Below are 25,382 nucleotides of genomic sequence, written 5' to 3' on the forward strand. Positions count from 1 at the left end.
TAGCCATCTGCGTCACTTGGTTTACAGATGGGGCCGAGGAAACTCGGGGTGTGTGTGGGCTTTACGACACAGACTAGCATTGGATAGAAAAACCAGTGAGCTAGCTTGACTACAAGGCTGGACAGGAGAAATCAGAAGGAGAAGACTCCTGCAGTCTTTCCTCTGTCTCCCAACAGTGACCTCTCCTTTCTGCCCACTTCCCACAGACAACGAAAGCCCTGGGGCCTGTGCTATCAGTTTCATTTTGGGATGGTTTCCCTGCCCTCTGGGCCGTTGCTGGAACTGTTTTCTCTGCCTGGAATAGTCTCTTCTCACTGCTTTGCTGACTGTTGAGCACTTCTTGTAATAGCCAGGAATCTGGGTCCTCCGTGTCATCATTTCTGTCCCATCTATCTGTGTCTCTCCTGTGTCTCCTGTCGAGGCTGGCTCACTGGTTTTTCTGTCCAGTTTCTCGGATGGCGATACTAACATCCCAGGAGTGTTGCTAGATCTCGGCTCCACTCGGTCTGGCTTTCTCCCCTTGCACCCTTTAGGAGTTAGACATGAATGACTTTGAGGAGCAGTTTAAGACCAAATCCCAAGGCCCCAGCCTGGACATCAGCGCTCTGAAGGGGAAGACAGCCCACAAAGCCCCAACTAAGGCAACCCTCATTGAAGCCAACAGGGCCAAGAATTTGGCCATCACCCTGCGCAAGGGCAACCTAGGAGCTGACAGAATCTGCGAGGCCATTGAGACGTGAGTACCTGTGCTGGGATGTGGCCCAAGTCCCCTCACTAGGCAAGGATCATTAGGCAGAGTGTGGTAAGAATCCCAGCAGTGGGACAGAGTCCATCAGACCTCATACCAGTCCTGGTCAGACCAAGACAACTGAGACTGTACTCTGAGTCCATGCCCTGATTGAGGCCTCCTGACTCTTTTCCTGCTTCTGCCCAGCATGGGCACTCAAGCCAAAGGATTCATAGTTGTATATCTGCCAGTGTTATATGACAGAACTGGGGCTTTCGGTGTGCTCGACTCCTCTCTCTTGTTCTCTGAAGCGGTCTACGGATACTAAATATGGGAGGTTGTTTATTCGGTATTCAGTCCCGTTCTTCTGGAACTTGTAAGTGTGGAACGACACTCACTCTCCCGTTTCCTTATGCAGGTATGACCTCCAGACTCTCAGCCTGGATTTCTTGGAGCTGTTGACCCGCTTCCTGCCCACAGACTACGAGCGTAGCCTCATAGCCCGATTTGAGAAGGAGCAGCGGCCAATGGAAGAGCTGTCAGAGGAGGACCGCTTCATGCTGCGCTTCAGTCGCATCCAGAGGCTTCCAGAGCGAATGAATACACTCACCTTCCTGGGCAACTTTCCAGACACGGCCCAGCTGCTCATGCCGGTGTGGGCAAGACGGGCAGGGTGGTGTGGTGGAGTCTGGGCTGGTGGGTAGCTTCTAAGATGGGAGGCTCCAGCTTACTTTATCTTCATCCCACCCTTAGCAACTGAACGCCATCATTGCAGCCTCTATATCCATCAAGTCCTCTGACAAGCTTCGCCAGATCCTAGAGGTGAGAGCCCAGGGCAAGAGACTGGGAAGCAGGGCCTGACCTTGCCTCGTTTAGGTAGCGTAAAAAGGGAGACCCAGGCCCTGTCCACCTGGGTAATGCGCCCATTTCTCACGCGCATGTGCTGGTAGACAAGCTAAGGTGGGAGGTGGAGATGGGCAAAGGCCACGGCAGCCGTGCCTGTGACCCTGCATCTGAGCTCCTTCTCCGGGTCTCAGTCCCTCTGGGGATTCCTGTGTGAGTAACTGGGTAACTGTTCAGTGGAGTGTCTGCAGACAAGAATACATGGCTGTCAGGGAATTGAGGATGGGATGGTGGCAAGCCAGTTTGGGGTGGACTAACGAAGGATAAAATCTGAGCACACTACTGGTGTTTAGAGTGCACACGATATACACATTTACAGGTTGTGTGTGCATTGGAACCAAAGGGCCCATTCATGAGGGGCTAAGTGTGAAGGCTGGTTTCTGGTGACCTTCCTTCCTGAGTAGTATATATTCTTCAAGGTTTTTTTTTTTTAAATCTCAGCCTGGATCTCATTGAGTCTTTTTCTCTGCCTCTCCCAGATCGTCCTGGCTTTTGGCAACTACATGAACAGTAGTAAGCGTGGGGCAGCCTATGGTTTCCGACTTCAGAGTCTGGATGCGGTGAGATGGGGCTCCTAGTCTGGGGCTGTCTGGGGTCTGGTTGGTGGCCTGTGGCTTATAACAGATCCTTGTCCAGTTGTTGGAGATGAAGTCGACTGACCGGAAACAGACGTTGCTGCATTACTTGGTGAAGGTCATTGCTGAGAAGTACCCACAGCTCACGGGCTTTCATAGCGACCTGCACTTCTTGGATAAAGCAGGCTCAGGTATGGGGTGCTGGGGTTTTGGTTAGGAGCAGGGAGCTCAGTCCTTGGGCTACTACTGATGTGGTTAGGAGGAAGCAAGGGGGACTGGAGGATAACTGTATGCATGCTGCCTTCTCCTGACTCTGTGCTGTCCACTCCAGTGTCCCTGGACAGTGTGCTGGGAGACGTGCGCTCCTTGCAGCGAGGTCTGGAGTTGACACAAAGAGAGTTTGTGCGGCAAGATGACTGCCTGGTGCTCAAAGAATTCCTGAGGGCTAACTCTCCCACCATGGACAAGCTACTGGCAGACAGCAAGACAGCCCAGGTGAGCTGGAGGGTAACACAGAACATTAGCCACTGAAGTCTTAGGGTGGTGGAAGGAGCAAAGACCAGGAGGGGTGTGGCCCCAGGCAGAACCCTGGGATGAACAGTAAGGGACCATCCTGTGTGGAAGAACAGAGATGTGGTATCCCAAAGGGCACAGCGCATGCTTAGGATCCAAGGGGCCCAAGCTATCTTGGCTGATGGGTTGTGCTTGCAGGAGGCCTACGAGTCCGTGGTGGAGTACTTTGGAGAAAATCCCAAGACCACATCCCCCTCCATGTTTTTTTCCCTCTTCAGTCGCTTCACCAAGGCCTACAAGGTACAAGTATCTGGTGGGTGGGGCACGGGGCTCTGCAGCCTCTCCCCGAGAGAGCAGTAGGGACAGCTCGTGTCCCAGGTAAGACAGGGAAAGAGGAGGGCTGTTTTCACCAAGACCTGCCTTGGGCCCTTAGAAAGCAGAGCAGGAGGTGGAACAATGGAAGAAGGAAGCAGCCGCGGACACCTCAGGCAGGGAAGAGCCTCCAGCACCCAAGGTAGGCGGCTGTTCCCAGGTCTGGGACTGGGGTTCAGGAACTTGTAGCATCCCCTTCACCCTCTTGTCTCAGCCCTACCCCTTCAGGGTTGGGACAGATTCTGCCCCAGGACAAGGACAGTGCCCCAGGAGCTAGGGGAGGAAGCAGGTGTAGCTTCCTTCTGCCTTAGCTGGTTATCCTCACCGTGAGGAGCTACACAGATGTTCCAGAGTGGGTGGGATGAGAAGTATCCTAAAGTTAGAACTGTTCATCTCCCCAGTCTCCTCCCAAGGCCAGGCGACAACAGATGGACCTCATCTCTGAGCTAAAACGGAAGCAGCTGAAAGAACCACTCATCTATGAGAGTGACCGAGATGGGGCCATTGAAGACATCATCACAGGTGAGAGCTTCGTCTGGTCTGTCCTGTCTCCAGTCTCGACCACATCCTCCTCTTCCTGAATTTCTCCCCATCCTGAGGGGTCTGCTGCCTCCTCCCATTCCATCTCATTGTGCAGCCCTGGCTTGCCCAGAAACTTGCTGTGTAGACCAGGCTGGCCTTAAACGCACAGAGATCCTCTTGCCTCTGCCCCTGCAGAGCTGGGATCAAAGGTACGGGCCACCATGCCTGTTCTGCATACCTCTTGCTACCTTTTCTGCTTTTCTTTTTTTTTTCTCTCTCTCTACCTTCTATCCCCCAAACCTCAGTGCTCAAGACAGTGCCCTTCACTGCCCGTACTGGCAAGCGGACATCCCGGCTCCTCTGTGAGGCCAGCCTGGGAGAGGAGATGACCCTCTAGCTCCCAGGTACCTACATAACCTGGCCTTTGGTCTGGGAATATGGGGGAGCAGATATGCCTCCTCATCTCGGGCCGCTGCATGCTGGGATGTTTTTAGAGGGTGCTGTTTCTGGCTGTGGTAAATCAGTGTCCCCTCCCACGTGTACAGAATCAAGGCCTTAGAAAGAGGAGCCTATGCCCTGAAGCCTGGGCTAATGTGTCTCCTTTGATTGCTAGATCTTCGGAACCAGCCCTACATCCGTGCAGACACAGGACGCCGAAGTGCTCGCCGGCGCCCCCCTGGACCCCCACTGCCGGTCACTGCTGACCTCTCGCTGTAGCCACTGTTTCTGCTGGTGGATTCTATAGGGCCATAGGCAGGTTGGAGCTCAAAGGTGGTGGTCCTTAGCTCGGCTGGATCGGGCATCTGCTCCTTCTAGACTACTAGCCTTGAAGACCCCCCCCCAAAAAAAAGCTGGTCCCAGCACCCTCTCCCTCCAATAGCCATAATTAGCCTGAGCGGGATCCTGGCCTGTAACTTATAAAGTGCACCTCGCCGCCGCCCTAACTCGGAGGACTCTCCTTGGACCTTATTTTTATACAAGATTAATAAAGATGTTTGCAAAAGACCCGCGTCGGCTCGTTGCTTCGTCCCACCAGGCGCAGCCAGCTTCGCTCAGCAAACGGTTTACTTGTACAAGCTCTTAATAGTACATCTCTGGAAACAGGCTGACGAAGGGGAGGAGGGGTGCTTCTGCACTAGAGTTGGCGGAGAGGAAGCCAGCTTCGAGGGGCGCATTTGCTCCAGCGGCTGGCTCATTAGCCCAGCGGGAGGGCGGAGGGGACCTGCGGAAGATCGAGGGGGCTATTCGTTAGGGACGCGGTGCGCGATCAGCAACACCTGGGTGTACCTTCTGCTGCTCCTGCACCCCCCATTTCTTTTGGCTCAGGTCCCACTCTAACCCCAGCCTCTGCTGACTGCCAATCACGCCCCATCTGCTGTCCCGCCTCCGCCCCATCTGCCCTGTCCTTAAGAGTATCTGCGGATTCTCACCTTTGCTGAGTGGCCCAAGGTTGAGAGGGAGCTTGGGGCGGCCTGGCTGTTGGGGTTTGGGGAGACGAACCTCGGGCCCTGCAGTTCGAGTCGTGGTCTTGCGATCTGGCCTCGGGCGCCCGGCGAGGTTGGGAATCTGAGTGTAGGGGCTACGCCCACCTGGGGCGGGATCCCAGAGGAGGAAGATACAGGGACAGTACTGGGAGGGGCCCGCGGGAGTAGGAGGTGGCGGTGGCCTGGGCTACGGATGACCCGGAGCATCCCCCTCCCACGGGGTCCCGCCCCGTGCCTGGGACAACCCCAGCCCGTGGACCGGCTTGGGGCGCACCTGCTCTGCAGAGTGTGTGCAAGGAGCGCGCCAGCTGAGAGCTGGAGAGGCCATTGAGGCGCGCAGCTTGGCAGAAGAAGGTGAGGCCCGTGTGCGCACGCGCAGGCCGGCTCGGGCCGCGCGCCCGGTTCCGCGGGCAGGAGCTCAACCGCAGGTCCCGCTGCTTCTGGAAATAGTAGCTTGGGGGAGAAAAGTGGGACAGCGGGCTCAGACACCGCACCTCTCTCACCACCATCTTATAGGTGGGGAAACCCAAGCAGGACCGGAGGCTACTTGTCTTTCTTTGGTTAAGGGATGGCCTGGGGTCCAGGAGGTCAGGGCATTCTCTGGAGGCAGGACCCTCCCCCGTCCCAAGTTCTGTCCTCTGAATCCCACCCAGGTCTGGGAGCCGAGGATAGCTGTGTCTACCTTGTCACCTCCTGCCTTGATTTGGCGGGTACAAAGCCTTGATTCAGTAGTTTGAACAGCACCTCGAGGAACAGGGTCTGCAGGCCTGGGGGCTCACAGAACCGACTGCCCTTCATTTGGCCTGAGTATAGCAAACACAGGCCAGAGATGAGGAGGGATGTTCTCATTCAAGACTCCTCCCCTGCCCATCAACTTAACCCCTCACTCATGCACTGAGCCAGACGGTGGTTGTCAGTGAGGACACCTAGGAAGTCCTTGAAGCTTACGATTCCATCACCTGGGAAGTCAAGGAGAGGTAGTCGGTACTTGCGCTATTTGGAAAGTTTGCCGTGTAGACACTTAAATACACATTGAGAATTATTTGGGATTTTCCCCACCATCATAACCCTCCCCTAAACCATCCATCTCTTTAAAATAGATCTGCCCCCCAATAAAGTACTAAGATCATTTATCAACAGCCTTCTGTAAAAGCCAAAGGGTTCTAGTGTGAGTGTGGAGGGAAACAGCTCTTGCCCTGGATGGGATGAGAACTGAGTCAGTATGAAGGCCCAAAGATTGGGATGCTGGACTAGAAGGGCTTCCTGGAAAAGGGAACTTTAAAAAAACAGAACCCAGGGGCTGGGGATTTAGCTCAGTGGTAGAGCGCTTACCTAGGAAGCACAAGGCCCTGGGTTCGGTCCCCAGCTCCGGGGGGGGGGAAAAAAAAAAAAAAAAACAGAACCCGGCCAAGGATTTTGTAGCTCCAAGGGGTAGCATTCATTAGGAGACAGCCTAGAGATGGGAGGACACAAGGAGGCAGAGATGGGGCACCCACCATCTAAGTCGGCCAGGCGAAGAGCCTCGCACATCTCCTGTGGGCCCAGCTGGATACCCACATTGCGAAGGGCAACTTTCATACTGTGCATGTCCACAGTGCCTGTCGGGCTGCAACTGAACAGTTTGAAGATATCCTGGAAGGCTGAGGGTGGAGAGAGGGCCAGTCAGCAAGGTGAAAACAACACGTTTAAAGACATGGTTTCTCCACTCCAGCTGGGGTGGATTGGTGGTTTGAATGAACCCATTTTAACCTTCAGTGTAACTGACCGATAGCAACACTGTAACGTCTGTGTGTTGGCTCCCAAATTATTCCGTCCTTATGTCCAAGATTTGCACGTTATTGTACAAGAAGGGTTTACGATTCATGTGTAGAGGCCAGAGAGACGGCTCAACGTGTAAAGGGTGCTTGCTGCCAAACCCGATGACCTGAGTTTGATCATAGGACCCACTCGATAGAGAGAACGGATTCCTTTAAGTTATGATCTGCCCTTCGCGTAGGTGCCAGGGTATGTGCTCACATGCGTGCCTGTACAGGTACACACACATGTATAAAAATATTTTAAAATCTGACGTGTGTGGGACTAGAGATTTGGCTTAGTGGCTAAGAGTGCATACTGCTCTTACAGAGAACCTGAGTTACATGTTGAGTGGCTGACAACCGCCTGTAACTCCAGCCTGTCCCGGGGTTCTGGAACCCCTGGCTTCTGTGGGCACTGCATATGCCCTACCCACTCCACACAACTAAAATTAAAAATCTAAAAAAAATCACATCCAAGGTCACCTGTGGGGTCCTGTGGTGCCTGGGGACCCCACTGGTATGTGATATACTAACAGGCACTCTAATTATTGATGTAGAAAGAGTTCTTCTTTGATGGGTGCCTGCCACCATCAGGGCGTGATATTTGAGGAGGTCAGGGACAGACGACTTTCTTTTTTTTTTTTTTATAAGTTTATTTTTTAAGATTTTATTTGATTGTATGAGTACACTGTAGCTGCCTTCAGACACATCAGAAGAGGGCATCAGATCTCATTACAGATGGTTGTGAGCCACCATGTGGTTGCTGGGATTTGAACTCAGGACCTCAGGAAGAGCAGTTGGGCTCTTAACCACTGAGCCATCTCTCCAGCCCCCGACAGACGACTTTCTATCCTACCTCTGCCCCTCATGCCAAACCCTGGAAATGTCATTTTTCTTTTCTGTCAATTCTCTTCCTTTTTTTCTTTTTTATCCTGTCCCATCCATTCAAATATCTCCACCCAGCTATCCACCAATACATTTAGTTTTATTTTTCTTATTCCCTTCACAGACAGAAACACACAAAGAGACACACAGACACACAGAGATAGATACGCACCCCTCCCCTCCCCCAAACTTCTGGGAGCCCTTGGGCTATAGAGAAGATTAGACTGGCACGGAAGGAAGGTGGCAAGGGTCATAAATATGTTAACCTCAGGGCCAGGTAACTGTAATTCTGCCCTGGGCATCCTCCTATTTTCCCCTGGACCTCGGCTCCTTACCTGTCAGCTGCCGGGGTGTCAGGGGTAGCAAGCTATCATTGGTCGAACTGCTCCAGAGAGAGAAGCTGGACATGTAATACCTGTTGCAAAGATAATCCAGGGCCAGGCAGGCCTTGGCCCCAAACCAGCACCCCCTCTCCCACCAGACCTGACCTCCCCTTCCTGCTCTCACCTTTGAGACCCGTCATCTGGCCCTGGCCAATATGGATGGGCAGTTTCAGAAGGATTCTTGAACTCTTTTGACCTCAGTATGGTCTCCTCTTTAGTGGGCACGGCTGCTCCTAGTCCTGACTGGGACGGCTGACCTGTCTGCAGCTGCGTCCGCTCCTTTTGCACCCTACCAGCCTGCTCCTCGAATGCATCTCTCATGAGGATATTCCGAGGCTTCTGTGGAGGCCTTAGAGGCAGGGAGAAGGCAAGACAGCCTACTCAACTGAAGGGCATAGGCTCCAGAGAGCCTAGAGGACAAAGCCTGAGGGTGAGCAGGTCCGCCTCCTCCTCCTCCTCCCAGATCCTCAGGGCCAGGCTGAATCCATAGCCCTATAGGAAGGGGCTTCTGTAGTTGGTGTGACTCTCCACCCCCAACTCAGGTGACACAAAGGACCTCCCTCCAGCCTGGTAGTTTGTACCTTCTCAGTGTCGTTGGGGGTCTCTTGGTCTTCTGGCCTCTGCTGCCTGAAAGGCAGAGTCACAGGCTCTGAGGTTGCCCCCAGGCTGCCTCACTGCTGGGGTTTGTCTTTTGGCTGCGAGCCCTCCCTCAGAGGCTGCCAGCTTTCTGCCAGGGACAGGAGCCCGATGCTTGCTTTATTCTTCCCAAGTCTCTACCTCCCTTCAGGCATCTACATTTTGTGATGATTACTCTCTGGATGCTGAGTCAGGATGGCAGAGGCCCACAAGGGAAAAGCAGGCCACAGAATCCCAAAGCCAGGGATGTGGGACATGGGGTCCTGGCCAAATAAGCCCACTAACCACATTTCAATACAGTCCGGGAATCCTCAATACTTAGAAGTAATACAAATTGTACAATGTCTGCTCCCAGGGAAGGAGTGAATGAAACTAGAAGCCTGTAACAGAGAGAGCTGGAAGATTAAATCATAAGCTTTTTCTTATTAAGTGATACACCTTGAAACAACATGTGGAGTCAGGCGTGGTCATGTACATCTCTAATTCTAGAACACTGGAGGCTGGGGCAAGACCATTCCGAATTCAAGGCTATTCTGAGCTACATACATAATAAGACCTTGTCAGGAGGACAGGGATGGGGAGAAGGAGCAAAAGCAGAAGGTTCAGGAGTTCAAGGTCATCCTCGACTCTTCAGTGAGTTTGAAATCATGTATCAAACTCAAAATACCTCAAACTAAACGAAAATAAACATACAACTTATTGGAAATTGTGAGACTGTAACATGTAACAAATGCCACTCTCCGGAGACATTTGTAGCACGAGGCGCACATTTTAGAAAAGGAGGTATCTTCAGAGTTTCTACTCCAAGAAACTAGAAAAAGAAGCGCAAATTACATCTCCAGTAAGCAGAACTGAGAATCAAAAGAAGAACAAAACTTAAGATCGGAAAGCAGGAAATCAATAGTGGAAATTGTAAATGCCAAAGTCTTGTTCTTTGAAAGAGCCGTGGAGTGGCTAGGGCTGGCGAGATGGCTCGGTGAGTAAAGGTGCCGGCTTGCTGACCCTGCGTTAGATGACCCAGGGTCAAAGGTCCCCTGGACCCACATGGGAAAAGAGAACTGACATCCATACCATACACATGCCATGGTATTCATGCACAGACACGTGTACACACAGCAGCACATAACTAAAATTAGCTGGCGAGGGACGATTATAGCAGTATGAAAGGAACACCACTAGATCCCACAGAGAATCAAAGGGCAATAAAGGAATATCATAAATGACTACTGTAAAGAGACAATCTGAATAGACCTGTATCTGTGAAGGAAATCAAATCAATAGTTAATAACCTTCCAAAGCAGAGAGAGGCTTGTATACACTCACAGACGAGTTCTTAATCAAACTTCTATTGAAGAACTATCCCTTCTATATAATAAATATCTTAACTCACCCTGGGAGGCCATAACCCTGTACTCCAAACAGAGAAAAACTTTCCCAGAAAACTATAATATTCCTCAAGAACATACATACGAAAATCTCGTTTTTTTTTTTTTTTTTTTTTTTTCCCGGAGCTGGGGACCAAACCCAGGGCTTTGCGCTTGCTAGGCAAGCGCTCTACCACTGAGCTAAATCCCCAACCCCATCAATCTCATCTTTAAAAATTATTTAGGCCAGATGTGATGATACATGCGTTTTTGTTTGTTTATTTTTTGTTGTTGTTCTTTGGTTTTTGTTTTATCAAGACAGGGTTTCTCTGTGTAGCCCTGGCTATCCTGTAACTTGCTCTGTAGATCAGGTTGGCCTCGAGCTCACAGAGATCTGCCTGCCTCTGCCTCCTGAGTGATGGGATTAAAGGCGTGTGCCACCACTCTCTGGCATGACACATGATTTTAATCCCAGCACTTGGGAGACAGAGGTAGGCAGATCAACAAGAGTTCCAGACCAGCAGGGGTACACAGTGAAACCCCATCTCAAAAACTTGCCTTAAAGGCTTTGTGTGTGTGTGTGTGTGTGTGTGTGTGTGTGTGTGTGTGTGTGTGTGTATGCGCACGTGTGTTTGTGCAAATGAGTGCAAGTAGTTTTGGAGACCAGAAGAGGATAGCTGATCTCCTAAAGCTAGACATACAGGTGGTTGTGAACTGCAAGTAAAACGCAACAGTATATAAAAAGAATGGTATATTATCACACACAAGATAAATGCAATAAAATATTTAAATAAAATACTATTCTGCCTGAGCATAATGACTCACACCTTTAATCCCAGCACTCTGGAGGCAGAGGCAGTCAGAGCTTTATGAGTTCAAGGCCAGCCTAGTATACTTTGCAAGTTCCAGGGCAGCCAGTGCTCCATAGAGAGACCCTGTCTCAAAGATGCAAACAAAAAAGCCCCAAACCTTTGACTTTTCCAACGATGTGAAGAAAGAAGACAGTCACAGACTTGGAGATGCACATTGGAAAAGGACCGTTACACAAAATGTACAAATGGCTTCTAAAACTCAACAATGAGAAGATGAGTCGCTCAATCAAAATGGACAAAAGATGTGAGCAGACACCTTAACAGACGACATCCGCTTGCAAGTATGTGAGATCTCCAGCATCACGAATCATTAGCAAAGGGAGCAGGAAAGTGAGACACCACTACAGGTCCATGAGAACATCAGGATTAAAAAACCACCAACATCACCAAATCCTGATGAAGAGGAGGAACAGCATGGCCCCGGCTGCAAGGAGTGAGTCGCTCTGGAAGCCACTCCAGCTTTTATCACAAATCTGAACACATCGTGATGTCTTGTTTGTGAGCTCAGCCGTTAGTGGCCGAAACGACGTCTATAAAGTCGCAGCTGTGGTCCTTGGCGTTTATCCAGATGATGCTAAAACAAGTCCAAGTCCAAACAAAATCCACACGATACTACAACTTTCTAACTGCCCAAACGTGGAGTCAACCAAGATACCTTTTGGTAGGTAGATGGAAAGACAAATCAGTCCGTCTAGATGATGGAATCTTTTTGAATGCTAAAAGCAAAGAGCTGACCAGCCATTGAGAAGACATTGAGGGAAGCTCCACGCTTACTAAGGGAAAGAAACCTGCTCGAGAAGGCTGCATGAAGTTCAATTCCAATTCATTCTGGAAAAGGGGGACAGTAGCAGATCCGTAGGCACCAGGAGTGTTGAGGGGAGGAAGGAATGAGTAGGTGGAGAGAGGGTTTTTAGGGTGGGCAGATTATTTTGCATGATACTACAATGACACACACGCCACACGTTTGTCATACACTGAGAGGGAACGGACCCTAATGTCTCTATGGGCTTTGGGTGATGGTGGTGTGCCAGTGTGGGTGTGTGTAACCATGTGTCCTGTGGGGGAGACCTGTGGGGTGGGGCAGAAGGGAATACACAGGAACCATTTTTGCCAATTGTTTGGTGCACCCAAAGCCACTTTGGACTTTTTTTTTTTTTTTTTTTTGAGACAGGATCTTATGTAGCATAGCCCAGGCTAGCCTTGAACTTGCTATTTAGCTAGGTCTGACTTTCATGATACATCCCTGGCTGGTCTGAAACTTGCTATGCAGACCAGGCTGGGTCTGAACTCAAAGAGATCCTCCTGCCTCTTCCTCCCAAGTGCTGGGGTTAAAAGCATGACCACCAAACCTAGTGCAAGGATGTCTTTTAGTTTCTGATTCCTCTGCCTCCACATCCTGAGTGTGGGGTGACAGGTATGTGCCAACACCTCTGGTTAAAAGTAGAATTTATTTATCTTGTTAATTCCCACCAAAACAATGCACTCTAAAAGGATGAACCCTAAGAGCTGACTGACACTGCAACCAGACACCTACCTCAGAATCTTTTTTTTTTTTCTTTCCTTTTTTTTGGAGCTGGGGACTGAACCCAGGGCCTTGCGCTTGCTAGGCAAGCACTCTACCACTGAGCTAAATCTCCAACTCCCAGAATCTTCTTTTTGTTCCCATTCTAGATTCCTGCCCTTCCTTCTCTGCTTTCTAACCCCATGTCCTTGTTCCCTTCCTCAGTCTTCTCCTGGGGTCCTGATGGGCTTTTCCCTTGGCAGGGAGCTGTGACCCGGGTCAAGAGGCCGGCCAGGGCTGCTCATGGTGCCATAACTCCTCCTCTTATTTGTAAGCCAAGCACTCTGCAGACTAAGACAAGAGCTTTGAGGGTTCAAGGCCAGCCCGAGTTACACAGCTGTACCCAGTCTGAAAAGAAAAGAGGTGGCTCAGCGGTTAAGAGCACTGACTGCTCTTCCAGAGGTCCTGGGTTTGATTCCCAGCAACCACATGGTGGCTCACAACCATCTGTGATGGAAATATGATGCCCTCTTCTGGTGAAGAGAGCGACAGTGTCCTCACATACATGAAATGCTTCTTTAGAAAAAAGGAAGCCGTTGGTGGTGCATGTACTCAGCAGGCAAAGGCACGAGGCAGTCAGGGCTACAGGGTGAGGCTTTGCCTGTCTCAACATCAAAGCTGATGCAAGGCTGTAAGCCTACACCTGTAATCTGGCACTCAGGAGGCAGAGGCAGAGGCAGGAGGATCATCCTGAACATGAGGTAGTCCAGCTAAGGCAACATAATCTCTTATAAAACCAAACCAAACTGAACCGAACCGAACCGAACCGAACCAAACTGAACTGAAACAAACCAATCCAAACTGAACCGAACCGAACCTAACCCAACCCAACCAAACCAAACCAAACCAAACCAATGTGAATGCCTGTAATCTCGGCACTCAGGAGGCTAAGGCAGAGAGACGGCCACCATTGTGAAGCTAGGTTGTGCTATACAGAGTTAGACGTCCCTCACCCCCACCTCTCTACCTCACACACAGCTGACTATGGACCATGCCAGCCTCTTTTTTCTCTAGACACAAATTCCTGCCAAAACAACAGGCTATTCTATTGTATTGCTTCTTTCCTGGGGCCTCCTAAGCCTGACCCCAGACATGATGGTTGTTTGCCTCTGTGTGAATAGTTTACCCCTGAGGTTGGTCCTGGGTGTGCATGTGCCCGCACTTGTGGATCGTGTTTCCTGTCTATGGGGCATGGTGGATTATGCGAGTGCCAGGCTCTCTGGGTTGCCATGTTGGGTACCTCATTATATGAGGAGTCTCCCGACATTTTGGCTTGAGGCTGTGGCCTGGAAAGACCATTCCATCAGCCTCAGATTTTTCTCTCCTCGAAGCTTTCAAACAACATCTTTCCCAGGTCTCCCCACTGGCTACAGGAAGACCACCCTTTGGGGTTTACTCTCTCATCTGCTCAACCCCACTTCCAGGGGGGCCACATCCTCACATGCCTGGATGTACCTGGCTTTAGGCCTAAGAAACTGAAGCTTGGGATGGAGCCCTGAGGCTTCCTTAAAGCTCATATGGAGTCTTTCAAGGTGGCCTAGTGGTTTGGTAGGTGGGAGAGAACCAGTCTAGGGAGTAATTAAGTCCTGGGCAGCTGCCCAGGGCTGACGCCAGAACTGTCAGAGAAACTTTAAAAAAAAAAAAGGAGGTGTCACCCCTAAAAATTGCTTCCAGAATATAGTATCCAGGTGTGCTTAGTGATCCCCCAAAACCTGAGCCAGAGCCCAAGCAGGGTGGTGCATACTTGTAACGTCACCACTCAGGCCGAGGCAGGCAGACCAAGGGTTCGAGGCCAATCTGGGCCACGGAATGAGGCACTAAAGTCAAAAGTAAAAGGGCTGAGGATAAAGCTCCGTAGTAAAACACTGGCCTGAATATACCCAGGGCCCAGCACCTTAAAAAAACTCTTCACCAGGGCCAGCATTGGGGGCTTTAATGATTTTGTCTAGTCATTTCTCTGGGGCTTGGGGGGATGACAGCTTAAAATGGATTTTCAGCAATATTGGGGTCCCTTTCTTGGTTCCCGGCACCGAGCTGCAACACAAAAGAGACAGTGTCACTAGGGCATCAGGGGACTGGGCTCTCCCACTGCACCTGTGGGGCAGCTGGTGGGTCTGTTCTATCTACATATCAGAGCCCAAGGGCGCTGAAGCCCCATTACCCTGGTGTTCCTTCACAGAAGTGTCCTGGGCCCTAGGAATGTGACCGTCATGCTCTCAGGAGGCAGACAACAGCGAAACATGTCTGCTTCTTCGATATGGCGTGGCCCTGCCCATTCTGAACCCGGGTTTCTCTCCTAGCCCTGGGGAGCTCACCCTCCATGGTCCCCAGGCCTCCTCTGGCCCTGGCTTTTTACTGTACCTCAGGTCATCGGAATCTTGCTTGTAGCAGCCTTTGTGAGGTCATTGAGGTTGGGCCCTCAACTAAGCTTGCTCCCCTGCCCGGCCCCTCCCCCTGCGTTCCACTGTTTGACACCTCACCTGTCTGTGTGAGAGCTGATCCCGTCCCCCACTGGTGAGGCCCCCTGTGGAAGGGCTAAAGGCAACAACACTCACTCATCTTTGTCTTCCTGAAGCTCAGGGGATGTAGCTGGTGCTTGGACAAACTTCACTTCCCCTTGGATGGTGGCTTTCTTGAGCCCTGACTCGTTAATATCCAGGTAAGAGCAAGCAACATTCCTGGTCTCCTGTGTCCAGGATTTGTGAGCCATGACTTCAGGGGGTTCATCTTGCTTCTCTGAGGATATCTGGGTGATCTGGGTAGCCTGGGTAAATTTGATGGACTGGATGGGCTGGCAGAAGTCTAAGGAGGTATTCTGGGCCTTCTCAGATGTTCCTTTGATCATAGTCCCCAGGTTAGGCAAGGCCATGTTACTGGAGGAGGCTACAGCCAGGGATGAAGCAAAGTTGATCAGATCTGCCAAGCCAAGGGCTGTGGGCGTGGGGGTGCGAGACACCTGGGTGCTGGACGGCCGCTGAGTACATTCTGTGTAAACCTGGGCTATGGAGATAGACTTCTTTTCCCCGGGGCTCTTGTGATGTTTTTCTAAGGCTGTCTGTAGGCTGTGCTCTGATGCTTGGATGAGCTTGTTGGACCAGAAAAGGTGCTTGGAGGTCTGCACAGGGGTGGAGCGAAAGTGGCCGCACACCACCTCCTCCTCCTCTTTGTTGGTTGAGTTCACATTGAAGCCCCGGGGCTTGAAGGTGTTTGTGGTTGTCAGCTCCTCCTCATAGGGCTTGATGGATTCGATCCTGTAGTTCTGCTGCTCCGGGTTTTCAGTCTCAGGTATGGGTGTAGAGGTTAACTCTGTCACCATATCCTCCAGATGTGGTACTGGGTCTGGGTCCACTTTGGGTGGGGGCTTCATGCTTGATAACTCTGTTCCCATCTGAAAAGTTTCAACTGAAAGCTAAGGCGACAGGAACTGGGCAGCCTTCCCCCACCCCCTCCCCGGGCTCCCTTCTTGCCCACTACCTCTGCCTAAAGCCCGACAGTCTCACCTCATTGTCTTCATCCTTATTGTCTTCTAAGGGGTGGTGGTGGTGGTGGTAGTCGTCATTCCTGAGGCAGAAGGAATCAAAGTGGGTGTCGGCGATCCCTGGGAAGAATTGTTGGGGGTAGGGATCTCTAGGGCCCTCAAAGCTCTGACCTTGCACAGAGACCGGCAAGAAGACTATCCCTCTGCTCCCCACTGTCTCTGTTTCATTGTGTGTGTGTGTGCGTGTGTGTGTGTGTGTGTGTGTGTGTGTGTGTGTGTGTGTGTGTGTGTGTGTTGTGGAGGCCAGAGGCTTACCCTAATTATTTGCTACTTCACTTCTCAAGTCAGGATCTCTCTCTGATCATGGAGATCACTGATTTACTAGAGTGGCTGGGGCCTGTGAGCCCCTCCCACTTCCTGCTTCCACCTCCCAACTCTAGGATTACAGTACTGGCTTTTCACGCAGGTGCCCAACATCTGCTTAGGCCTGCGTACTTGCGCACCGAGCACTTTACTCCTAAGTTGGCGGTATTCTTAAGATTCCCTGAGGGTCTGGAGAGCTTACCAACCCACTCTTCAACTCCATTTGGTTGGAGAGAGGGCCTGGGAATCTTCGTTCTTATCGAGTGCTACACGTGAGCCACGAGGTCCAGAAAATGGCTCCCCATACAGGGAAAGCCTAGAGAGAGGCCCACTTCTTGCCTGCCCACTCCCAGTGGGTTAGATTTGAGAAGCCATGGGTACTGGGGGTAGGGGTGGGGGGATGCAGGCCTCTTTCCTTCTCATTCCCTACTCCTAGTTGCTCCTCAAGCACCTGCCTTCCCTACCTTGGACAGCTCCATCTGCCCGGAGCGAGGCAGCCACGTCTCTGAGTGCTCCAAGGCCAGGGATAGTGGGCAACCCCAGCCTTTCACTGGTCCTGAGATACAGGAAAGGAGCTAGAGATGGGGAGGCAGTATTTGGGTGGGAGTGCTTGATATTGGGGGAAGGGCTGAGAGCCTAGGTTTTGGAGAGGAATGGTGGGACCGGCACTTACTTTCTTTCCACAATGTTCACTGAATTCTTGCCACAGCAGGGAAATGCACTGAAACCTGTGCGGGGAGAAAGAGGAAAGGGCAGGGAGCTTCAGTGTGCAGAGAGCCCCTGACCTGGTACCAGTTTCCTCCACACCCCTGGCTCCCCCCCTCTAGCCCATCCACCACTGTCTCTCTCGTTTTACCCTTGCCCTCATCACCCTCTCGCCAGGGTCACCAGTCCTGTCCTCCATGTCTGCTGTCCTCCATTTGTCATCGGACCTTGTCCCAGCTCTTGGACCTATTGTCTCCTCCACAGGTGTGAATGCCAGCACAGTCCACCCAAAGCCTTAGAGGGGGCTCGCTGCCCCGGTTTTCCATAGCGGGTGGCTGCTAAGTCAGGGACTTGGACACAGGCTTACGAGTCTCCAGCTTCTGCTCTGCCTTTCTCTGCAAGAGCTTATCACACACCCGGAGAACTTCCACATCCCACTATTCTTTACCTTGGCTGCTTCCTGAGCTCTTTTTGGTCCCCCATCACCAGACCAAGGCCTACACTCAGGATGTTTGATCTGCCAGGGTCTCTCTGCTGGGTGGGGAACCTGAACCAATCTTTGAAGTCCTTGGAGGTTGAGTCTCTGGGGGCATCCTGCAGCCAGGAGATAACCTGGAGGCTTTTTAAAAAAATCATCTAATACGTTCGTATTCCCCTCTAGAGGTGGGGCACCAGGCCGTCTCAATCTCTCCTCCCCAGGGAACCATAATCATTGATTGTAAGGGATCATTGCTTCTGTGCATTACTCAAAGTGGGTTCTCACGAGCCTAGGGAAGAGCAGGAAGTGTTAACCTTGCTTTTTGGCTGAGAAGTGCTGCCAGGATTGGGTCAGCAGCGTGAGAACACACTGTGGCTTCTTCCTAGGACGGAAGGGGGTGGCCCTTGCATGAGGATTCGGGCCAATGTGCACTGACATGAACTGGCCTGAGGATCTTAGGTCAGCTGCCTGCTGAGGCTCTGAGAGAACCATGGGCAGGAACTCGAAGGCTAGCTCTGCCTCCTTGACTGGTTTTCTTCATCCCCCCTCCCCCTCCGCGCTGCCCTGCTTCAGCTCCATTCGACCCAAGCAGGACTTTTTTGGCTCTGCCCAATCATAGAGCCTTCTTCGGCCACTTTGCAGTTTTCCCAGACATCTCTGGTCATTCACATCTTCCCTAAGCTGCTACTGGGAATGGACAGAGGGTGAGTGACAGCACTGTAAGCCTCCTAACAGCTCTGGGGTCTGGAAGACAAAGTCCGGTGTTGACTCATCTTGGGGCTCCTGTGCTTGACTTGTTAGAAAGTCAAGCTTCGGCCTGTGATGTTTGAGGTATTTCCCAGTGTCCAGTGGGTGCTAATAGTCTAGAAATACCGTCTCACCTTCTGCAGGTGTGCTAAAAAGCCATCAGTCCTGATGGCTTTGGCTTGGAGAACCCACTGTGTTTGTTCATGGAGAAGAAAATGTGTCTGGTATCTTTCATTTCTTCCCCTTTTGTCCTGGGAACGATCGCAGCCTTGCTTCCTTCCACTCTTCTCAGAAATATCCAGCAACCCATCCTTAGGATGCTATGGGTAGTTTTCTTCACAGACGCTGCTTATCAGATTGAACTTCCTTTTCTACTTTGCTCAGTTGATTTGAAAAAAAAATGTTTATCATTGTCAACGTCATCGTCCTTTTAGGGCAGGAACTATGTAGACCAGGATGGACTTGCATTCACAACAGTTTTCTTCCCTCTGCCTGCTGAATGCTGGGATTAAAGGGGTTCATCACTACACCTGTCCTTCAGTCATCACCATCATCATCATCGCCGTCATCATCGCCATCATCATCGTCATCATCATCGTCATAATCATCGTCGTCGTCATCATCATTGTCATCATCATCATCATCGTCGTCGTCATCGTCATCATCATTTTGAGACAGGGTCTTGCCATGTAGACCCAGCCCTGTGCTCAAAAACTCACTATATAGACCAGGGTGGCCTCAGGCTTAAAAGATCTACCCACCTCTGCCTCCTGAGTATTGAAATTAAAGGTATGTATCACTAAGCCTGACCTTTATTAATTTTAAAAGACTTTAAAATATTATCATTTTAATAATTATGTGTGCGGATGCACTTGGAGGCCATAGGGTGTGTGACCCCTGGAGCTGTATTTATTTCTAAGAGGTTGCAAGGCAAGAGATGTGGACGCTGGGACTCGAACAGGGTCCTCTGCAAGGACGGTAGGCACTCAACCCTTGAGCTATCTCTCCACTTGCAACTGGAGTTATATCAAGTTGTGAGTGTCCCAGAGTATTGAAAATTCAACTCAAGTCTACAAGAGATCAGTATGTGTTCCTACCTGCTGAGAACCACCTCTCTACCTAGCCTTGGCTGGCTTGGAACTTTCTAGGTAGACCAGGGTGGCCTGGAACCCATGGAGATCTCTGCCTCTGCTCTCTGAGTGCTGGGCTTAAAGGTGTGTGTGCACCACTCCTGGAGTGCAGATTATTTTTTGTAAGAGTGCGTGCTGCTATGGAGTGGAATGCTCTGCAAATGTCAGTCATCAGGGAGAGCCACTCAGCTCCTCTGAATCCTTCCTGACTCTGCCTACTTGTTCTTTCAGTCCCCGAGAGGAGAGCTGAATCTTTAACTATGATGGCAGATCCCAGTTTCTCCTTGGAGGTTGCATTAATTTTCTTAAGTAAAATGTTAATGATGTCATGCATGTAGCTAATGTATTTTGATTATATTTACCTTCATCACACACTCTTACCCTCTCACTGAATCACCTCTCCTTTTATTTTCTTTCTCTCTTTAAATATTTTTTTTAAATTATATTCTGTGTATGCGTGTGTGACTGTGTACAGGTTATGTGCACGTTAGCGCACATATCACTGGAGGCCAGAAGGGGGCGTGCTGGGTCCCCTGGCGTTGTAGATGGTTGTGAACTTTCTGACCTAGGTGCTGGGATGTGAAATTTGGTTCTACAAGAGCAGTAAGTGCCCTTAACAGCTGGGCTACCTCTCTAGAACCCTCCTCCTTCCCTTTCCTGGTTCTCTGGCAGCATCTAACGTAGCCCAGGGTGATTTCAAACTCCGTGTGGCCTAGGCTGCCCTTGAACTCCTGACCCTCTTGTCTCTGCCCCTTAGTGCTGGGAACGTAGGTCACACTTGGCCATTACACTAGTTTTCCCTCATGTTCTTTGAAGCTCTGGTGTTAGGAACACAGTCCTTTAAGATAGTTATACATTCTTTTGTTTTGCAGTCTTAGGGATGGAACTCAGAGCCTTTCATATACTAGGTAAAACATCCAATTTTTTTTTTTTTTGCCTGCCTTTGGGACCTTTACCCCCCTCTCCTGGACTGCCTTGTTGAGACTCAGTAGAAGATGCAACTTGAGAGGCTAAGGCTGGTTGATGTCTATGCTGAGGCCTCCCCTTTTCTGAAGAGAAAGGGAGGAGGAGTAAGAAGAGAGGGGTGGTGGGGAGGGAGGACTGGGAGGAGCGGAAGGAGGGGAAACTGTGGTCAGGATGTAAAGTAAGTAAATAAATAATATGATAGCTATTTTGGTTTCATTTAGTTAATTAATTTTGAGACAGGGTCTAATGTTTCTGGCTTTGATACTTAACAATGTATTCTTGAGGATGGGTTGTATAAGGACGACCTGACATTTCCGATCTTTCTGCCTTATTTACCAGGTTGCTGGGGTTACAGGCAGGCGCCACCTATCCTGGCTTAGGTGGTACTGGGACTCAGATCTAAGCTTTTGTGAATGCTAGGTAAACACCCAAGCCAACTGAGCTACAACCCCAGCCCCCATCAGTATGGTTTCTCGAGACAAGATAACCTAGGCTAGCCTGGAAAATTACTATGTCACCCAGGCTGGCTTCAAACTTGTAATCCTCCTGTCTCTGTCTTTTGAATACAGGGATTATAGATAAGACACATCAATGTCTGGCTTTACTTTTCCTAACTGTAAAAAAGGGATTTCCTCTTATTATTAAAACATTGATGTTTATTTGTTATTTTTCTCTCTGTCTCTCTATCTGTCTCTGTCTCTGTGTGTGTGGTCATAGGATAATTTGTGGGAGACAGCTTTTTTCTTTAACTCTGTGGGCCTCAGGGATTGAACTCATGCTGTCAGACTTGGGGGTAACCCTGCACGATTTATTAATTACTTTCCCCAACTCTTGATGAAGTAGCCTCTCTCTCACTATGAAATGATCTCCTTTTATCTCTGTTGCCATTTGGTTTGAAACTGGTTTTGATATTAATGTAGCTACTTAGCTTTCTGCTTGTAGCCTCTCTCTCGTGGTACTGGGGGTTAGTGTTAGCATAGTCTTTTACTTTTAATCTTTGTGTTTTATATTTAAAGTGGATTTTTAAATGGCAGCATATACTCAAGTGTTGCTTTTCTTAATTATTCCCCCACCCCTCCGGTATTCAGAGCCTTGCATGCCAGGCAAGCAGTCCATCAACACAGATATATTCCCAGCCCGGGCATCACTTTTTCTGTCTCCTTAGATAGTCTCTACTCTTTAGAAGTGACTTTGTGTGTGGGTTGGAGGGGGGGGGTGCTGGAGATTGAGCCCAGGACAGCGCTCTTGTCAAGCTAAGCACTCGCTGGGAAGGGAGCGGAGACGGCTGCCCTTTGGGTTTAAATGGAGTGTTATTTGCTTTCACTTGTCACTTTGCTCTTTTTCTATGCCCTCTCTACATGGTTTACAGAATTCTGCTGGATTTTATGACAGCCATGACTGTCCTGTTATTTTAGTTGCTTTAGCTAAATTGATTTTAGTGGAGAACCTGTGGGTCCAGACCTCGGTAAGGGTCGAATGACCCCTTCACAGGGGTTGCCTAAGAACATTTGGAAAACGCAGATATTTACATTAGAATTCATAACAGCAGCAAAATTACAGTTACGAAGTAGCAGTGAAATGATTTTATGGTTGGGGGGGGAGTCACCACGTGAGGAACTGTATTGAAGGGTCGCAGCATGAGGGAGGTTGACAGCCACCGAATTAGGCATTTCGGCTTTAACTTATCGATGGCTACCTTCCAATGGTGATATACCAATCTGCCTGTAGCAAGGGAACCCTTAATGACAGTGACGTCATTTCCTCCTCATGATCAGGCATTTGAAATGGAGCTTAGAGATAAGAGAGGGCTGAGAGATTGCTCAGTGGTACAGCGTCTGCCAAGCATTAGGGAGTCCCCAGGTTTAATGCAGAGACGGGGGGAGAGGAGAGAGAGAGAGAGAGAGAGAGAGAGAGAGAATATATGAATATGGATTCATAATGATTAACTAAGCAAGGAGATCAGCACACCAGAGAGTTCTTTCTGCTTCGAGAATGCAGGAGGCAGAAGAAGACTAGTGGAATATAGTAGAGGTAGAAATTGAGGAAGGTCAAAGGTCACACAGGATGCTCAACCAATTTGTCCAGGTGAGCCCTGGGAGCAGCTCGGAGATTCGAGGTATGAGGGGAAGAGTTGGGGTCAGGAGTCAGGGGTGCTCTTTCCCCACCTGGCAAGGCATCAGAAGATGCTGACATTCATGAGAGGTGTGCCTGGTTCCTGTCTGACCACCCTTAAGTGACATTGGCCAGGCAGTAAGACCCACACTTGAAGGAATCCCAATGAGCTGCTTTAATGACTTCATTCTTGAATAGGGGCAGCTGAGGGCCACCAAAGACTTAACAAAAATGTCAGTATGCAGATGAGAAGTTGATTCCGGCAAAGGTGACTTGAGAAGCAGGAGGCCAAGAGGGTACTTCAAAGAGAAGCGAATCATTCTCAGTGGTTCAAAGGCAATGCTGAAATGTAACACATCGAAAAACAAAAACAAAACTGAAACAAAAACAAGCCAAGAAAGAAAACCAAGATGCTATGAAGAGGCTATGAAGAATTACAGAAGAAAGGGTTTTGGCAAATAAAGAAACAGTATTCTTTCTGGAAAACAAGAAAGAGTACTTCCAGAAAAGGACCCTAACTATCAAGCTGTGGTGAGAGAGGAGAATCTCTTCTGCTTTTCTCTAATACATTAGCATATGTGTGCCCATGCATGAGGAGGCTAGAGGACAAACTTGCATATCCTTCCTCGAGAGCCTTCCATGTTGTCCTTTGAGGCAGGGTCTCTCCCTGACTAATCCGGCCAGCCAGGGGTCTCAGGGATTCTCCCAATCCGCCTTCTTAGCATTGTGGGTCATTAAGACACCACTGCCATGTCTGTCTCACATGGATTCTGGGAGTTGAACTCTGGTTTTCATGTTTTCGAGACACTGACAACCATCTTCTCCACCCGGGAGATGGGCCTAGTAATCTAGAAGGAAGATCTAGCAAGAACAAAGGCTGGAGAAGAAAAAAGTAAAAGTTTCCCTGAGAAGAAGGGTTTCAGTGGCTTGGAAAGGCTCACGGAACACTGGGGAGATCTCGCTGTTGTGGACACAGTTCACACCAGGAACAGCTGATGCACAAATGTGTCTTTCATTTTTGCACACGCGTGTGTGTGCATGTGGGTGCTGAACATCTGGAAGCTGGAGGTTGACTTCAGGAGTCATCCTTGCTTCTAACTTCCCCTTCATTCTTAGAGGCAGGGTCTCTCTGTGAAACCCAGAGCTCACAGATACGATTCCTTGCTCTGGGGCTCTCCTGTCTCCACCTTCAGAGACTGGAGTTACAGGCCTGCCCATCTAACCCACTTGGCATTTATGAGGATTTTGCAATCAGAACTCTGGTTCTCACACTTACATGGCAAGTGTTTTAGCTTGCTACCTCCCTGACCCACAAATACTTAAAAAAAAAAATTTATGAGTACACTGTAGCTGTGTTCAGACACACCAGAAGAGGGCATCAGATCTCATTACAGATGGCTGTGAGCCACCATGTGGTTGCTAGGAATTGAACTCAGGACCTCTGGAAGAGCCGTCAGTGCTCTTAACCACGGAGCCATCTCTCTAGATCCCACAAATACTTTAAAAAGGGAAACCCCAGTAATTTATAAGAGGGAGAAACTCATAGTGGTTGGCTTTAAAATTCTGATTAGTTTTTAACCTAGAATTTGTTTGATTTTAGTTTTTCGAGACAGGATTTCTTTGTGTAGCCGTGGCTGTCCTGGAACTCACTCTGTAGTTAAGGCTGGCCTTGAATTTACAGAGCTCTACCTACCTCTGCCTCTCTAGTGCTTGGGATTAAAGGTGTGCACGGCCTGTTTTTGCTTTGTTTTGTATTTATTTATTTATTTATTTATTTATTTATTTATTTATTTATTTATTTTTTGGGAAAAGTCAAAACGCTAGGCTTACAGCTGCTCTGAGATATGCCTGGGTGGGGACCCTTGATTTTTTTTTTTTTTCTTTTTTTCGGAGCTGGGGACCGAACCCAGGGCCTTGCGCTTGCTAGGCAAGTGCTCTACCACTGAGCTAAATCCCCAACCCCGATTTTTTTTTTTTATCAGCAAATAAACTCGTCAATATTTTTGAGTCAGGGGTATTTATTACTATGATAAAGCTGAAAGGAAAATGCTGAGTTTTGGCTATTAGTCACTGCATTTAAGGGCTAGGATAGAGAAGGACAAGAGTTGTCTCCGCACGCACCGTAGTGCTCTTGAGCTTGTAACCACACGGTTTTTCTTGGAAGAGACCTTAAATTTCACGACCTTTAAAAAAGTAAGCACTCACGGCTCAGCACTCTTGGCTCCCCACTGTGATGACGCAAGGCCTCATTGCACTTCCGGAAGCCCCAGGCCCGCCCCTCTGAGCACGTTTCTGTCTGGCTCCCCGACCCCACCCCCTATCCCCCCCACCCCCAGACCCTCGGCGTGTTTTGGGTTTACTAGCTTTGGGTCTCTGATCCTCAGCAGTGTCTCACAAAGATGGATTCCGCGACCACCTTTGCAAAGACATAAAATCCCAAACCATCCACTCTGCTAAACGTGCACGCGTGCACCCGCATCTGCGATCCCGTTGGAAAGTTCATTAAGACCCCCGCACCAATGCAACCCCATTTTTTGCACAGCGAGGGCTGCTGCAGTAATCAGAGGCACCCAGAGGGCTTGGCTGGGGTCAGCTTTCCTTTCCACTCCCAAGGCCAACACTAATTAGTGTTCCCTTTCCCCGCCTCCGCCCCGCCATCCCGGAGCCTCCCACCACTCGCCTGCTCGCACCTGTCACCCCCATGCTGACCGAGGCTCTGTCAGGGAGGCGGGGCGCGGGCTGGTGTCTGCTGCCCCTCCGCCTCCAGTGCGCTCTTTGGCTAGCCGGGTGGAGGGGAGCTGAAGATGATG

At 50.0% G+C, this 25,382-nt stretch overlaps 3 protein-coding genes across 18 annotated transcripts in view; 1 reads left to right on the forward strand and 2 right to left on the reverse strand.

The window, feature by feature from the left end:
- Positions 1-4,617, forward strand: part of Fmnl1 (formin-like 1) — a 27,544-nt gene extending 22,927 nt beyond the window's left edge. For 5 of the 12 annotated variants that reach the window (NM_001439982.1, NM_001439984.1, NM_001439987.1 and 2 more), the window contains 10 exon segments: positions 534-736; positions 1,146-1,380; positions 1,481-1,549; positions 2,110-2,190; positions 2,267-2,396; positions 2,537-2,700; positions 2,917-3,018; positions 3,152-3,232; positions 3,492-3,612; positions 4,226-4,611. In NM_001439982.1, the coding sequence (NP_001426911.1) occupies positions 534-736; positions 1,146-1,380; positions 1,481-1,549; positions 2,110-2,190; positions 2,267-2,396; positions 2,537-2,700; positions 2,917-3,018; positions 3,152-3,232; positions 3,492-3,612; positions 4,226-4,329 (1,290 nt within the window). In that variant the 3' untranslated portion in view covers positions 4,330-4,611. 12 annotated transcript variants of the gene reach the window in all.
- Efcab15 (EF-hand calcium binding domain 15) lies at positions 4,567-14,948 on the reverse strand. Of its 4 annotated transcripts, none has more exons than NM_001430322.1 (10): positions 14,909-14,948; positions 8,742-8,787; positions 8,285-8,509; positions 8,113-8,159; positions 6,593-6,736; positions 5,984-6,055; positions 5,779-5,899; positions 5,371-5,549; positions 5,043-5,201; positions 4,567-4,834 (listed from the first exon to the last, which is right to left on the reverse strand). In NM_001430322.1, exons 1-10 carry the CDS (start codon positions 14,913-14,915, stop codon positions 4,677-4,679), a joined length of 1,158 nt encoding a protein of 385 aa, NP_001417251.1. In that variant the 5' UTR covers positions 14,916-14,948; the 3' UTR covers positions 4,567-4,676. The 4 variants fall into 4 exon arrangements, with proteins under 4 accessions (NP_001417251.1, NP_001417250.1, NP_001417253.1 ...); NM_001430321.1 differs by having other exon boundaries at positions 8,113-8,192; NM_001430324.1 differs by having other exon boundaries at positions 14,755-14,948.
- Spata32 (spermatogenesis associated 32) lies at positions 14,506-25,344 on the reverse strand. 2 transcript variants are annotated; one of them, NM_001005531.1, is made up of 5 exons: positions 25,263-25,339; positions 17,108-17,162; positions 16,094-16,154; positions 15,149-15,981; positions 14,506-14,627 (listed from the first exon to the last, which is right to left on the reverse strand). In NM_001005531.1, exons 1-5 carry the CDS (start codon positions 25,273-25,275, stop codon positions 14,543-14,545), a joined length of 1,047 nt encoding a protein of 348 aa, NP_001005531.1. In that variant the 5' UTR covers positions 25,276-25,339; the 3' UTR covers positions 14,506-14,542. The 2 variants fall into 2 exon arrangements, 1 of the variants encoding a protein (NP_001005531.1); XR_015630430.1 differs by having other exon boundaries at positions 14,512-14,627; positions 15,074-15,981; positions 25,263-25,344.
- Positions 25,345-25,382: the final 38 nt, after the last annotated feature.

Source organism: Rattus norvegicus, chromosome 10, assembly GCF_021556685.1.
Source record: "Rattus norvegicus strain SHRSP/BbbUtx chromosome 10, alternate assembly SHRSP_T2T, whole genome shotgun sequence".
Lineage (NCBI taxonomy): Eukaryota > Metazoa > Chordata > Mammalia > Rodentia > Muridae > Rattus > Rattus norvegicus.

Bases quoted from the DNA above. Each gene is read 5' to 3' on its own strand.
- Efcab15 (NM_001430321.1), bottom strand. The intron at 8,510-8,741 runs GTACAAACTACC...CCTGCCTCTAAG, and splicing joins CCCCCAACGACACTGAGAAG to GCCTCCACAGAAGCCTCGGA. The intron at 4,835-5,042 runs GTGAGAATCCGC...GATCTTCCGCAG, and splicing joins CCTTGGGCCACTCAGCAAAG to GTCCCCTCCGCCCTCCCGCT.
- Spata32 (NM_001005531.1), bottom strand. The intron at 15,982-16,093 runs GTGAGACTGTCG...GAAACTTTTCAG, and splicing joins ATAAGGATGAAGACAATGAG to ATGGGAACAGAGTTATCAAG. The intron at 14,628-15,148 runs GTGAGTGTTGTT...TTTGTGTTGCAG, and splicing joins CTTCAGGAAGACAAAGATGA to CTCGGTGCCGGGAACCAAGA.